Consider the following 13,928-nt stretch of genomic DNA (forward strand, 5'->3'; position numbering starts at 1 on the left):
GGGTTTATGAGTTTCTCTCAAAACGCATAGGACCCAGAAATGTAAGTTAAAGAATAAAATAGACTCCCCTTCTTCAATAACATCCCCGCCAAACATGCAATTTAAAAACATTTGCAAATCAACATTCACTACTACAAAATTCGCTTTTTATAGAGGAAAAGAGAAATTTTCACCTCCTCACTGAATGCTAAAAATCTATAGGTAAGTGGGACATTAACGCTTTACTACCTATCTGAAGCATGGTTAAAGATAGTAGAAGAAATTTTGTAATTGAATGTGATGTAGGGTTATAATTTTTGTAATCCAATGAATCTTTGCATGCATTTTCTGATAACCGATATAGAAAATCTTATAATAGTTGAACATGTACTATCAATTATATTATTATAATATTATCATCTTTCTAAGAATTAGTGTCTTATAATAAATACGGATATGAATAACAAACTTGAACTATTGATTTTTATATTTTACAAGGTTGTCTCAAACATTTTATATGCCCAATTTCAATTAACAAAATGAAACCCATAGCCATATTTTTTTTATGACGGGTCCTACCCTATACTTAATCTTAAATACCAAAAATAAATTTTGCCACATTCTCATTATTGTAATATTTTTTCCATATATTTAAAAGTTAGTTGAAAGGAAAAGTGGATTATTTATCGAATACAGTGATGTCATATTGTCAATGGGGCAGGTTTTTTGGGAGACCCCGTGCATCCGCCCCAAGTGGATTATTTGTCGAAAGTAGTGACGGGGACGAGGATAAGTTTTAGATTGGACATGCACACGTCGCTAATCCTGCATCTAATTGATTATGAATATATAAAAAAAGTTACTACTAACTTACATATTATAATGTTTTATTTATTACTCAATTACTCTAATCAGACAAATGGATTGTTAAAAACTCTGGAATAAGTTTTAAGATTCAAAACTATCTTACCAAAAAAAAAAAAAAACTTAGTCAAAGAGTGGGTTATTTTAGGCCGGGGTACTGGATACACCGGAGGGGGAGTCATGAAACAGGGATAAATTTTATTGTGTACCTCTCGAGACGGGAATTGAGAGTGGTGGGTATCGTTCCTATCGTGGATGGAGGGGATGGAGATGAGAATTGTAGGCGGGTATGAGTGTGGCCTCGCCTCGCCTCAAAGTCATCCATAACTGAATAAATTAAATGTGTAGTTAGGTGTTAAGTGGTCGGGTAATGAAGTTAATGGGGCGATTGTGCAAGTATTAACTGGGTATTACTGTCGAGTGAATGGTGGAAGAAATCATTAAGTTTATTCTTCACACAAGAGGTGAATGAGAGAGAAAATAAATTTATTTATGCACCCTTATTTGTTTTAACTATTTCAATCAATATGACACCGAATAGGAAATAACAAATTTATCCATCGTTAATTATAATTCGGAGGATAGCTATAAGCTCTATTTTGATGATAATTGTCTACCATATTTCATACGGAGTATAAATTTATGTTTATATTAAAAATCATGCATCGCACGGGTGTTATACTAGTATGATGGTAAACTAAAAACACACGAGAAAAAGAATCTAATTAAGCGATAAAAATTAAAAATATGAAGAGTCTTGAAATAGCAATTGCAAGCCCATCAAGATTGTTTGGGACTTGGGAGTAATTACGTTTACTTGGTGTACTTTTTGTTGAACCAAGCATTTTTCATAATACCCCAACCTCACTTACTCCATTATTTTATTTCATCCAATTTTTATTTTTAATACCGTATCCGGTTTAATGTATCTCCTATTTAAATACGGAGAGAGTAGAAGACAAATGATAAATCTAAGTTCATTTTCCATTATCTCATGAATAAATAATTGTTATGGTAAATGTGAATGTCATTGTGGAATGAACCAAGTAATATAATCGACAAAATATACTGAATTCAAAAGGTTCTTTGGTAAAATACTCCCATCAGACCCCAAAAGAAATAACAACAGAAAAGTCCCTGGACTGGTCATTCTATGAGTCGATGTAAATAACAATTTCCCGCCATTTTCTCTATAAATACACACATCATATTGAGTGATTGAGTCTTCCACGTTTTCCCAAATCTGTTATTCAAGATTTATCGTTTAATCCAAAAACCCCCCAAATTCTGTCAGCAAAAGAATTTCCCCCCAAAATGACAAAGGTAGATTTCCTCCGTCGCATCCTCCTTGGTTGCTTTACAATCACCACCACCCCCAACACCGCAACAACCACCCCTACCAACACTACAACCACCAAGAAACGCCTCAGTACTTCCCTAAGAGACGACATCCTCTTCGACACTTTCTACAAACCCCATGATTCTCCCACCTCTTGCTCCTCCCCAGCTTCCACCGCTAGCAGCGACGACAACGTCAGCGTCATCTCCAACCTTGCTCCGCCGCGCTTCTCCAAATCCATGGTCATCTGCACCTTCTTCGGCTACCGTGGTGGGTCCCACGTCTGGTTTTGTGTCCAACTCAACCGTCTCTCTCCGAAACCATCCCTCCTTCTAGAACTTTCTCTCTCCACCCGAAACCTTGTTCAAGAGATGCGCAGCGGGCTCCTTCGTATCGCGTTAGAATGCAAGAGTTTGGAGCTGAGTTCTTGCCCTCTTCAGTTGGTCCCTGTTTGGACTATGTTCTGCAATGGCCGTCGGGTCGGGTTTGCTACTCGACGAAAGCCCACTCAAGAAACCCGGGAAATGTTGAAGAAGATGCAGAGCATTACGATGGGTGCGGGCGTAATTGTTGCTGAAGCTGAAGGTGAAGAAGAAAGAAGGGAAGAATTGATGTATATGCGGGCCAATTATGAGTGGGTTGTTGGTGGGGCCGATTCTGAATCGTTTCATTTGATGAGCCCGGATGACGGGCCGGGTCAAGAGCTCAGTGTTTTCTTGCTCAGATCTTGTGTGTAAAACAAGTAACTGAATGAGGGGTATTTTGGGTATGATTGATTTGATTTTTTCTCTATATTGTTAATTAGTTAGGGTTTTTGATTAATCCATTAGTTGTAGTTGTAATTTTTTAGGGATCAGAAAATTCTTGGGGTAATCTGTTTGTGGAGGTTTCCAAGAGAGAAAGGTGCTTGAAAACTAAGCGTTTTCTTACTCTGCTTTTGAGAGTGCAAACTTTATTGGGGCTGGAGCCGGTTTATCCTTTGTTAACCATGTTAGATGGATTTACTTGTTGTAAGAATGGAGCTTTGTAGTAGTCCGTAAAAGAGCGAAAGAGATTTATCATTTATGATTTTATGATATGAAAGTGGTGCAACATGAAAGCATAATGGTTTGATAATGTGAAGAAATTATTGCTTTAATTTTGAAAGAGTAGCAAAAAGATTCCTATATTTAGTTGTGCCATCTTGTGTAACTGTAATGCCTTTTAATGGCATGTGACTTTTACAGTTGAATTCTCACTTTGTTTTACTACTACTGAGTACTGAGTACTGAGTACTGAGTACTGAGTACGGAGTACCTCTTTCCTTTCCTTTCCCCTCACCTCCCTTTGGGGGTGTAAACTGTAAACTGTAAACTGTAAAGCCAGGTTATTTGACCATCTTTTTATTCAATGGTCAGAGTTTGACTTTTGTCTTATTATTCTCTTCAACTTCAACTGGCCTGGTTCAAAGACCTTGGTAGACCCCGTAAACAATACAGCAGCATCAGCATCAGCATCACTGATTCACAGCATTGGATTATGTAACTAAACCAAACTACAGGGTAATAATGTAATATTGTTTATATACTTACCTCCGTTTTATTATGATATTTACAATTACTATTTGCATAAATATTAAGATAAAAAGGGAGAATGTGTAGAATATAATAAAATATGAACAAAGTAAAAGAAATAATCAGTATATAGAAAGATGGTTACGTGTAAAAAAAAAAAGAATAATGTAAGAGAAAGTGAGTAGAAAATTATAAATGTTACGGGGTAAAGGGGTAAGGTATTAAATTTTCATGTTCAAAAATAGTATAATGACAATGTAAAGAACACTATGAAATAGACTAAAACGAAAAATGTAAAGATAAATTTTGAAACGGATGTAGTATGTATTTCTAGCTTGTTCCGAAGTAGAGCTGTCAAATAGGATCAACGTTTAGGACAAGCTTGTATTCTAGATTGATTTTGGTTTTGACTCAAGAAAAGTTGGCATTAAATAGAAAATAGAGGCATCAAACCTAAGTTTAGTTTTGGATATGATAGGGTATAAAAGAATTGTTTTTGTCTTTCAAAGAAAAAGTAACAAAATTGTTTATGCATAACTGGTGACTGCTTGATGAAGAATTAAGGAGCACAATGATGAATGATGATGATCAAACCAAATCCTAAACTTTTTTTTATAGGGAATTACATGATATAAAATATATTTCCCATCATTTTTATGTAAGGTTCTGTTTTTGCCAGTTGCCATTCAATGTTTCCAATATACTATTGCTTACAATCATTCAATCACTAACATCCAATACATTGGAACCCAAGCCCAAGTCTACTAAAAGCTATCTTTTGTATGAAATCAATTCTTTTGAATAATTAGTTGTGTAACTTTTAGAAAATTAAAGCATACCATATGCTATTTTATAACTAAAGGGCATAATTTTTATCACATAAGGTCGATACTTGTGTAGTTTCAAGGGTATAATCACATAAAAGTTACGTAGTACAACATAATTAGTTGTAATGGATAAGATGTGTGCAAGGTTGTTGAAACATGATGCTTTTGGCATAGCCCTGGGAAACAACCAATGAAGGTCATGTTGGTTGTCATGAGTATTTACGCGCTTCTTGGGTTACAAGTAATGGTTTTTGATGTTAGCAAAACCATGCTAAATTATTACACATGACTATTCCATAAATACTCTTAAAGGACCTAAAAAATACCTTAGGTTGTTAATGGCCGAATTGATATGTGACTAGTGACTACCTCTACTGATGATCAAATGAGATTGGCCAGCCATAGATCATCTGCATCCTGAGGCTCAAGATAGATAGATAGATAGTAGTCTTACAAATTTGAGCCTCAGGATGCAGATTATCCATTTCTAACCAAACATACATACATACATACATACATACATACATACATACTATTTTGATGAAACAGATTGATCGAAGCTAGAAGGAAAGGAGAAAGGGCCGGTGTCATATGTGATATTTTGTGGTAGCTAGAAAAGAGATATGTTGATGATCTATAGATGACAAGTTTGGGAATGTGTATATATACTAGTCCAAATTGTACCAAGATGCAAAAGTCGAAAGTGGGATTATGCTGAGAAACGATTAACGATGCTGTATCTGTCACTTATCAAGTTCGATTTTGTTCTCACTAAACCAATCATAGGTTGATACTCACTACTCCATCCGTGGATATTCTTCAGCATTTTTTAACAATACTAATTCTTGTACACTATTTGTCAGTTTGTTTACAAAACTCGAGCCTTAGGTTTCTGACAACAGCTAGCTTCTTGCTTAAGCTGAACCAATGTACGAAGTTTGAGTTGTCTAATCACAGTTATCTTCTTGTAAAAGGACATTAGAGCTCAGCTTTCCATTCTAACTAGTTTAAGTCATACTCGTTACATACTTGAGTCATGTATGATACTCAGTGTATGTCAACTTATTTTTTTGGATCATTTCAGCCTGTCAGATAGAATTGAAGCAGCTTCTAGTGTTTTGATAAACAAAGTTTAAGTATGTTATAAAATCATGTATATTGATTTGTTTCATTATTTAATATACATCTTACCCTTTATCAGTCTGTTTTTAATTTTGTAAAGTAGAAATTAAGGTAGATTAATGATTATAATCTATGAAGTGTATAATATGATGTAGAACAAAGCAAGTACAGTGCTAGTCATATTTTATAGAAAGATGTTCTCCAATCAGATCAATATTACTTTTGGTTGAGTTCAGGTTACAGTATCATTGCGACAGATGTATTCAAAGGAATGAGTATTATTGATTGAAATACTTTGTAAGTTTGTAGTACATATAGTCATGTAAAAGACTGATAGACTGATAGATTCTTACTAGATAATATGTACGTACTAGACACTGTGAAGCAGACGTAAACCTTGTGCAATCCATAATTTCACATGAAACAAAAATACATGTTGGACAAACACAGCTTTAGCTTGATAAACTATTTTAGCTAGGACTGCTAGATCTACAGTTATGTTCAGCTGCCAACCGGATTCCAGCACCAAAAGCTGTGTTTTCGAGCAAGGAGCAGGCCATCAGACAAGAAAGACTCACAAATAAAGGTCAAAATTGTCAATTTACTTAAGTGTTACATACCAAGTATGAAACATGTTAACTCTAATGTTTTTCCAAATGAAGAAACTGGCTTTGGTACTACTCTTATCATTCTTCAGTATCAGTTTTCGGCTGTTAGAGGATAGCAGGCCTAAGGAAGGCTAGGAAGATGTGAAACCGACCTTAGGGGAATAATATTATACGAAGTATTTCATTTATGTAAATCTTTAGAAGTTTGTATTAATCAGAGGTTCTGACAAATTATTTTGAGAGATCAAGAGCCAACATATACTAATTCACTGACAAAGGAATCTGCACGTACCAATGGCATAATGCCAAGATAAGGTTCTCTAATCCAGCATCTTGATTGATATTGATATTGATATTGATATTGATATTGATATTCTTCTTCCTTTACAAGAACAAGGACACAAATATTTTGACTAGTTTCTTTACCAACGACTTTGGATATTCCATGGCATTTCTTCTTGGTAACAATTGTGCTTCTCATGTCTTATTCTATCTAATAAACACCAACAGAAGGCGAACTGTGTTAGACCGGCTTAGATTGTTGACAAGTCTTTATGTATTTTAGATCATGTTGTTTGAGGTAATTAAGGTCGGCTGTATTGTCTTTCAATATTCGTGTGGTATATATATGTATATCCCATTCCTTTTTCCAAAAAGCTAAGGGGGTGAGACAACAGACAATAGTGATTACCAAGCTTGGGAGTGCCTGCTTCTGATTCGTTGGAAACACCCATTATTTTACTGGTTTAACATTTAGAATCTGTTATGTCAACATTGTTGCACCATTATAATAAATTAATGTTAACATTTGTGAAACTCATAATTTAACCCAAGTTTGAGTTAAGGCTGGCTGTTACGCCTTTTAGACAATGACCATGTACATTATCACGTTTATGTAAAACAACTTGGAAAAATATGAACAACATACTAAGGCGGGCTAGAACTATGCACAAAACAACACAGTTCAAAAAAAAAATTAACTTTTTCTCTTTTCGAATATCTTCATGTCCCAACCAGATCATGTTATGTACTACACCGTGTTAAATAGGGACTTAAATCTGCAGGTTTCTTGAGCACCCGAGAAGCACACTTGTAAACTTTTCTCATACCAAATCAGTTGTCACGCGTCCTCATATTTTCTCATTCACCTAGGCTAATACTCGTTGCCACTTCCACCATGAACAAGCTCATTCTTTGTAAAGTTTTAGGCAGTATACACCAACTTTGGTTTAATTTTTCTTTTGTCAGGCTTGTGGTGGGAGTCAAGGCCCCTAGTTTATTACTGTAATTTGTTCTCGTCTGTTTTTCCCCTGTGTTTTGTCTAATCTAATTGAAAATGTTTGGCATGATACTTCAATTGTGTTTAAAAGAACTTGAAATGACTTGATTTAGGAAGCTACTTTGAGAATTGTTGCGAAATCAAGAGCTTTGTTTTATTAACCAAACCTTAAGTGAATCATGCTTACAAGTTAACAAAACAATTAGCCTTTACTGATACTTGGTATAAAATCACAATACAAAGTAGCTTGCAGAACTACAAAGTTCATATTAAATCTTAACAGTATAATATTTCAGCAGCCACCAATGAAGCACTCAAGCAGCCAGGGTACCTTGCAATCTTGCACACACTTTCCCCTGCAAAAAATAAACAATGACCTGATAATAATTGCTGGTTCAGATGCTTTGCATTCTTCGCAGTTTGTGGACTGTATGTTATACTCTGAACTCATCTGCACAGTGTTAGTAGTGAAGAATTGAAGACCAACCCTACTGATAGTAATCTGTTACTGATAATTAAATCCAAAATACAGTCTAAATAGATTAATTAGTTACAGTCTTGCGTAATTGCACTAATAGGCAACCAAGAACATTTTATTGAAACTCTTATTTTAGTAGTAGGTCATCTGCTTTAATAATTTATTACTTGACGTGTTGCAATTTGCAGCCAAGTTTGTTTAATCAATTTATAATATGCATATATAGATTCTAATCGACAAACTGTATCAAATCAAAGCTTTTACTGGAATATAATCCTTTAGTTTCTAGCCAATAAGTTTTTAACTTTTCAGATGGATTGAAGATCCATTGTTCTGTAAGTATACTAGCATCTCAATATCTATTAAGTTTTTTGTCGTTCTTTCTTGTCAAAACTCATGGAAGATTACATTGGAAGTGTCAAGTTCAAGTTAGAAAGTTATATGATTGTCAGGATGATGACTTAATTTCTTCCTCATTTTTGTGCTCAGTTATATGTCTATAACTGAATAACGGATACTGTTAAATGAAGTATATATATCTTCTTAACAATGTCTCAGAGATTAACTATATTAGCTGTTAAGTACATAATTGTAGATTCCTGGATTCATTTTGTTGATTACCTCGCGTCCTTTTATATTATAGAAGTACAAACCTTAATGCAGTGTTTTTTTTTTTTTTTTTTTTGGTGTTAGCATCCGGTTCACCCTTAGGGCTAATCTGGATTCGGGGCGAGTTCTGGGTGGTTAGGTTCTAGTCCCCTCCCAATTGTTGTTGCGGGGGATCGAACACGGGTTCTCCCTACCAAATTCAGCCCCAATCACCACTGAACCAACAAGCAAGTGTCAATATAAGACTTATTGTAACTTGCATGGTATCCAAGTTGTATTTGTTTTTAAAGATGCACCCCAGTTAATCAAGAGTATCCAATCAACTAGATGTGGAGAGAGTATATATATATATTCAATGGCTTCGTCGATCACTTGTACTGATTGGATAAACTCATAAACTACAAAGCTAAACTGCTGCTGAAAGCCATGCATGAGATGGTGATTTGCTGCAGAAGTGTAGTTTATATCAGGACAGCAAGTTAATATATAAAATGAAAGAATAAACCTGGAGGAGTCATGTTCACATCCAGCTGTTCTTCTTCCAGAAACTTTCTGACAAAGAAACATACTCAAAAGGCTAATGAAGTAGAGTGCCCTTGGCAAGAAACAGATCATCTGCATCTAGAGGCTCAGAAATGATGTATAGAAGCTAGTTATGATTCCACTGCATGTTTTGAGCCTCAGGATGCAGATTACCCTTTTCCAACCAAGAAAAGATGTCAAGATTAACTAGACATGAACGATGACAAAGATCCATAAGTTGCTGATATCTGTCAAGTTTAAACCATGGGAGTGAGTTGCTACTACTGTCAGTCATAATAACAAGAGGCAATTTATACAGGTTTTATGTGAGTTACCTGGTGGGGCATACGGCATAAGGTTCTCTTACATCTAGCAGCATCAGTCATTCTTGGTTTTATAAGAAGCATCCTCTTTTTCAGTAGAAAATAATGTTTAGACTAGACTGCTTTTTTCTTGAAAGAAAAAGAAGATATTCTATTGGCATCATTTAGATACTAATAACATTCACGTCTGTTTTCTTTTTGTTTTTTACCATTGCCACAACCTAGTCGCCACAAAAATAATGAGGTAATTGGACTCATCCTCATTGTTTGTTTTTGTAATAAAATCACTTGGAATATGTCTTATGATATGCTGTGTTTTGTTTTCCTACAGAGAATATTGACTGTTTACTAACACATCTCAAGTGTTATACGTATTCTTCTTCTTAAAGCAACAGAGAAAACTCTGCTTCTACCTACAGTCTGGATCAGTGAAAATTATTTTATTTAAGCTCCAGAAAACAGCATAAATACTCAAAGTTTTACTTTCGGTAAGAAATGTCAGATACATTCATTTTATGCAATTTTTCTAATGTTGGCCTAAATTGAAGTGTGCATTTATCATGACAATGTCCACTGTCCGGTGTCGAGTATATAGCAGAGACACTGTCCGGTGTCGAGTATATAACAGATAGAAACGAGGTAGATGAACATTAGACAATATGAAAAGTCGAAAGTTATAGAGATGATATTACTATTGAAAATAATTCATGAAGTCAAGGTGTGCGTGAGAACGGAGTTGATCAATGACATCCTGGCGCAGAGTATCAGCAAATGGAAAAACAGTTGAGCCCTTACTCTTTAGACGTTCTCGAGCGTCAAGTGTCCAAAGCTGGCCATTTTGATCAAATCCGACAAGGGCATTAGATACTCCTCTCTCACCAAATAGTTGCTTCTCCTATCCTCCGTGCCGCTATAGGCAACTCGCCCCAGTTTGTGGCTTACAGAGTTGTTAAACGGAAAACACCACCAACATGCGTTACAATCCCGCAACATACTATCAATTTTGGCCATAAATACCTCAAGGTCAAGACAGTCACCAAAGGGCATGTAAACCAGTACAATTTCAAACGCCAGCGACTTCTTTTGGCATTCTTTATAGACGTCATCCAGCTCGGAAATAAAATCTCCTTCCCAACACAAGTACAACCCAACAACCTTCCCTTTGAGTTGCGAGATACAAGTCGATGATATTGATGAATTAGTTTTACCAAGAACAAAAGTGGAATTGCACTGCAAAAGTCCCTCAAGCGTGGACGTAGAGGAAGTTTTCCAATATGGGATGTCCGGTTTGCCAAGTTTGTGTAGACAATCTTGAGTAAAGGGAAAGGCCTCAGCTCCACAATTCAGTACAACACTAGAAAGACAACCATTTTCATGGAGCAAAACACTTCCATTGGAATTCAAAAGGAGACATTTAAAACCACCACGACCAAGGTTAAGGTACCTGCATATAAAGTCACGGCGTTTTGAGTCCTTGAACGGTACCGCAAGACACCAACTAGGAAACCCAGACAAGAAGTGATCGAAAATCCCCTCATAATTGGCCAAAGTGTTCATCTTTGCTACCACTACCATCTCAAGATTGTCTTTAGAATACAATTCAGAACATGTAGTTATCAGAGACTGGAGATAGAGAGAATCATCGTCTACACGGAAGATAGGCACATGAAAACAACAAACCATAATGTTCTTGTTACTAAACATCTTCTCCTCAACTTCAACTCGATCGCCACAAATTCGATCAAGGTAATTCATCTCACCATCACCAGACAACAAGGATATAACATTAAACTGCTGCCCGATCTCAATGATAGATTGCAAACCTGCTTTTGATTCAGAAACATCATCAGGATATTTGGGTATAACAGCTCCCAATTTTTTAGCTACAGGATTAATTTTTAAATATAGGCGGGTCCGGGAATACATTTCCTGCCCCTTGATCACAGGCCACATTGTTTTTACTAGTTTGTCAAAGAAACCTATAAAATCCATGGAACTCTCTGCGAAAAACTCATGCAGATGGTTGAAAGAAAAGTCGGGACGTCCATTCAGCAAAATGTTTCCTTTGCCATTCAGAACGACACATTTAAAGAAATCAGCATCACATAAGTCAAGGCGCTCGCATATCAAGTTACAACGGCACGAGTCCTCGAATGGTACTATAAGAGCATCTCCAATGGTTGTAGTTAGGGACTAGCTTGAAATTTATAAAAGTTTCAAGCTAATAGCTAGACCATTGGAGTGCAAATAATAAATTAGCTTGGCCAAGCAAATTAGCTTGTTTAAGCTAATTTGCTTGACAACTAGCTACTAAAGTTGTCAAATAATTAATTGACAAGTGGGACAAGTGAAACTAATTTAATTAACAAGCTAGTTGCTATCCATTGGAGCACAAATTAGCTAGACAATGAAATAGCTTGAAATCTTATGTGGCATAATAAGCTAATTATCAAATTAGCTTACTATTGGAGATGCTCTAAGACACCAAGAGGGCAACAAGGACAGCACCATCTCTTTATTCACTAGTGGAAAAAACCCCTTATTGCAGCCCCCTTGTTGAGGCGGGCATTTAAAAGCATGCCCCTACAACCACTATGTCAATGCGGGTCAATGATTTCAATGAGATGTCGAGGGGGGCTTCTAATTGTTCGCTTCAATAGACTCTATTGGGGCGGGCTTTGGTGTTGTACGCTTCAACCATTTCAAGGTTGTTTAGCGAACATTTTGTTGTTCGCTTCAAGAGATTCTCGGCCCGCGAATTTTAAAGCCCAATTAAGTAAACTACCTAAATACCCAATTCCTTAGGGTTTATTTTATATCCTCATCAATTCCACTTCCTTTGGCCTGCCGTTTTTTCGTTCTCTCTCCTCATTTCCTAATTTTTTTTCATCTTCATCTCCTTTCCAATCTTCATGTCCTTTCTTTGATTGCGATTACATTTGTTCTTGAAAAAAATTACCGAACATCGAAATTCTTCCACCATCTCCTTCCATGTTTGTGGTTCACAAAAGATGGAGAAACAAAAGCTTTGAACCATCTCCATATTTTCTCGAGATGGTGATACTAACAAGGTCTAATCTCCTTTTCCTTCATCTTTTCAATTTAATTTTGGAATGGATTTTGTTTTTTTTCTCTATTTTCTATTTTGTTCATGATTTGGTGAAGTTTTTATTTCTTTGCTAAAGTCGGCAATTAACTCAATTTTTGGGGGAAATTTGTTGTTTTTCTTATAGATTTGATGATCTATCTTCAATCAATAAGATCGGTCTCCGGCGTTAGGATCTCGGCGGCAGAAGAATCATAGATCTAAATGGGTAAGATTAATTTTCTTGTCTTTTTTTTGGGAAAAAAATATCTAATTTTAATGTTCATTAGAAGTTTATAATCTGATTTTTAAAAAAAAATAACTTTTACATCCAGAATTTAATTTTCATCTAAATTTTTGTTTTGTTTCCGATTTCATTTTTGGCTACTAATTAGAAATATAAAATTATATTTTCATTTCTGTTACATTTTCGATATCTTTTTTTGTATTTTTTCATCTTATTATTTCATATTTTAAGGATTTTCATTTCTGTTTTATTGTTATTTTATTGTTCATTAAATTGTCTCTTACAAACTTTTTTTTTGCAGGTTTGTCATGGCCGTGAGATTCATTCCATTCAATGGAGTTGTCAATTTGCTTAGCTTGGATTTTTCTTACATATTTGTACTTTGAGTTATTCAACTTTGTAAGAGGAGTACTAATTTTATAGAAACTCAGATGTATTATTCTTGTACTCCGTATTTGATTAATAATAATAAGAAAAGTTTAGTATTTCAAGATTTTTGTCTCCAAAATGCGCACTAACCAGTTACAAGGGCCCAAACCATATGAAATGAAAGCTAAAACATACGAATTAGCTAAAAACCATGCAAAAAAAAAAAAAAAAGTCTGTTGTGGGGGGCATTTCAGAAGTGCGCCTCAACAGAGAAGTCTGTTGTGGGGGGCTTACGTTAAAGTGCGCCTCAACAGGTCCATTTTTTAGCATGGTTTTTGGGCTGTTGTGGCACGCTTTTGAAAGCCCGCCTCAACAGATATCCTGTTGAGGCGAACAAAGCCCGCTACAACAGCTCAGCGAGCTGTTGAAGCCCCCTCTGTCGAAGCGGGCTATGTTCGCCTCAACAAGCCGAAAATGCCCCATCAACAGGGGTTTTTTCCACTAGTGATTGGGCGGCAAGTTAGTAATCTTTGGAACCACTACAGTCTCAAAATCACCCCGAGAGTAATACAACTTGGAACATGTAGTTATCATGTTTTGTAGATAGATTGAATCAGACTTGCTGAGGACATCGGTCAGATTCAAACAACAAACCAATATGTATTTTTCTTCCAATGTCTCAATCTTCACTCGATCTTTGCTTGAACGGATATCATTTCGAACT

The 13,928-nt window shown here is 35.7% G+C and overlaps 1 protein-coding gene and 1 long non-coding RNA gene across 2 annotated transcripts; both read left to right on the plus strand.

Annotated features, from left to right (window-relative positions):
- Positions 1-1,886: 1,886 nt before the first annotated feature.
- LOC110798422 (protein MIZU-KUSSEI 1) lies at positions 1,887-3,287 on the plus strand. Its single transcript, XM_022003594.2, has one exon. It carries the CDS (start codon positions 2,158-2,160, stop codon positions 2,917-2,919), a length of 762 nt encoding a protein of 253 aa, XP_021859286.1. The 5' UTR covers positions 1,887-2,157; the 3' UTR covers positions 2,920-3,287.
- Positions 3,288-12,345: 9,058 nt separating this feature from the next.
- Positions 12,346-13,320, plus strand: LOC130460641 (uncharacterized). The gene is made up of 3 exons (XR_008920542.1): positions 12,346-12,574; positions 12,737-12,817; positions 13,137-13,320. It is a non-coding gene; the product is annotated as an uncharacterized lncRNA (long non-coding RNA).
- The last annotated feature ends 608 nt before the right edge of the window (positions 13,321-13,928 follow it).

This window comes from Spinacia oleracea, chromosome 5 (genome assembly GCF_020520425.1).
Source record: "Spinacia oleracea cultivar Varoflay chromosome 5, BTI_SOV_V1, whole genome shotgun sequence".
Taxonomy (NCBI): Eukaryota; Viridiplantae; Streptophyta; class Magnoliopsida; order Caryophyllales; family Amaranthaceae; genus Spinacia; species Spinacia oleracea.

Bases quoted from the DNA above. Each gene is read 5' to 3' on its own strand.
- LOC110798422 (XM_022003594.2), top strand. From the start codon at position 2,158: ATGACAAAGGTAGATTTCCTCCGTCGCATCCTCCTTGGTTGCTTTACA.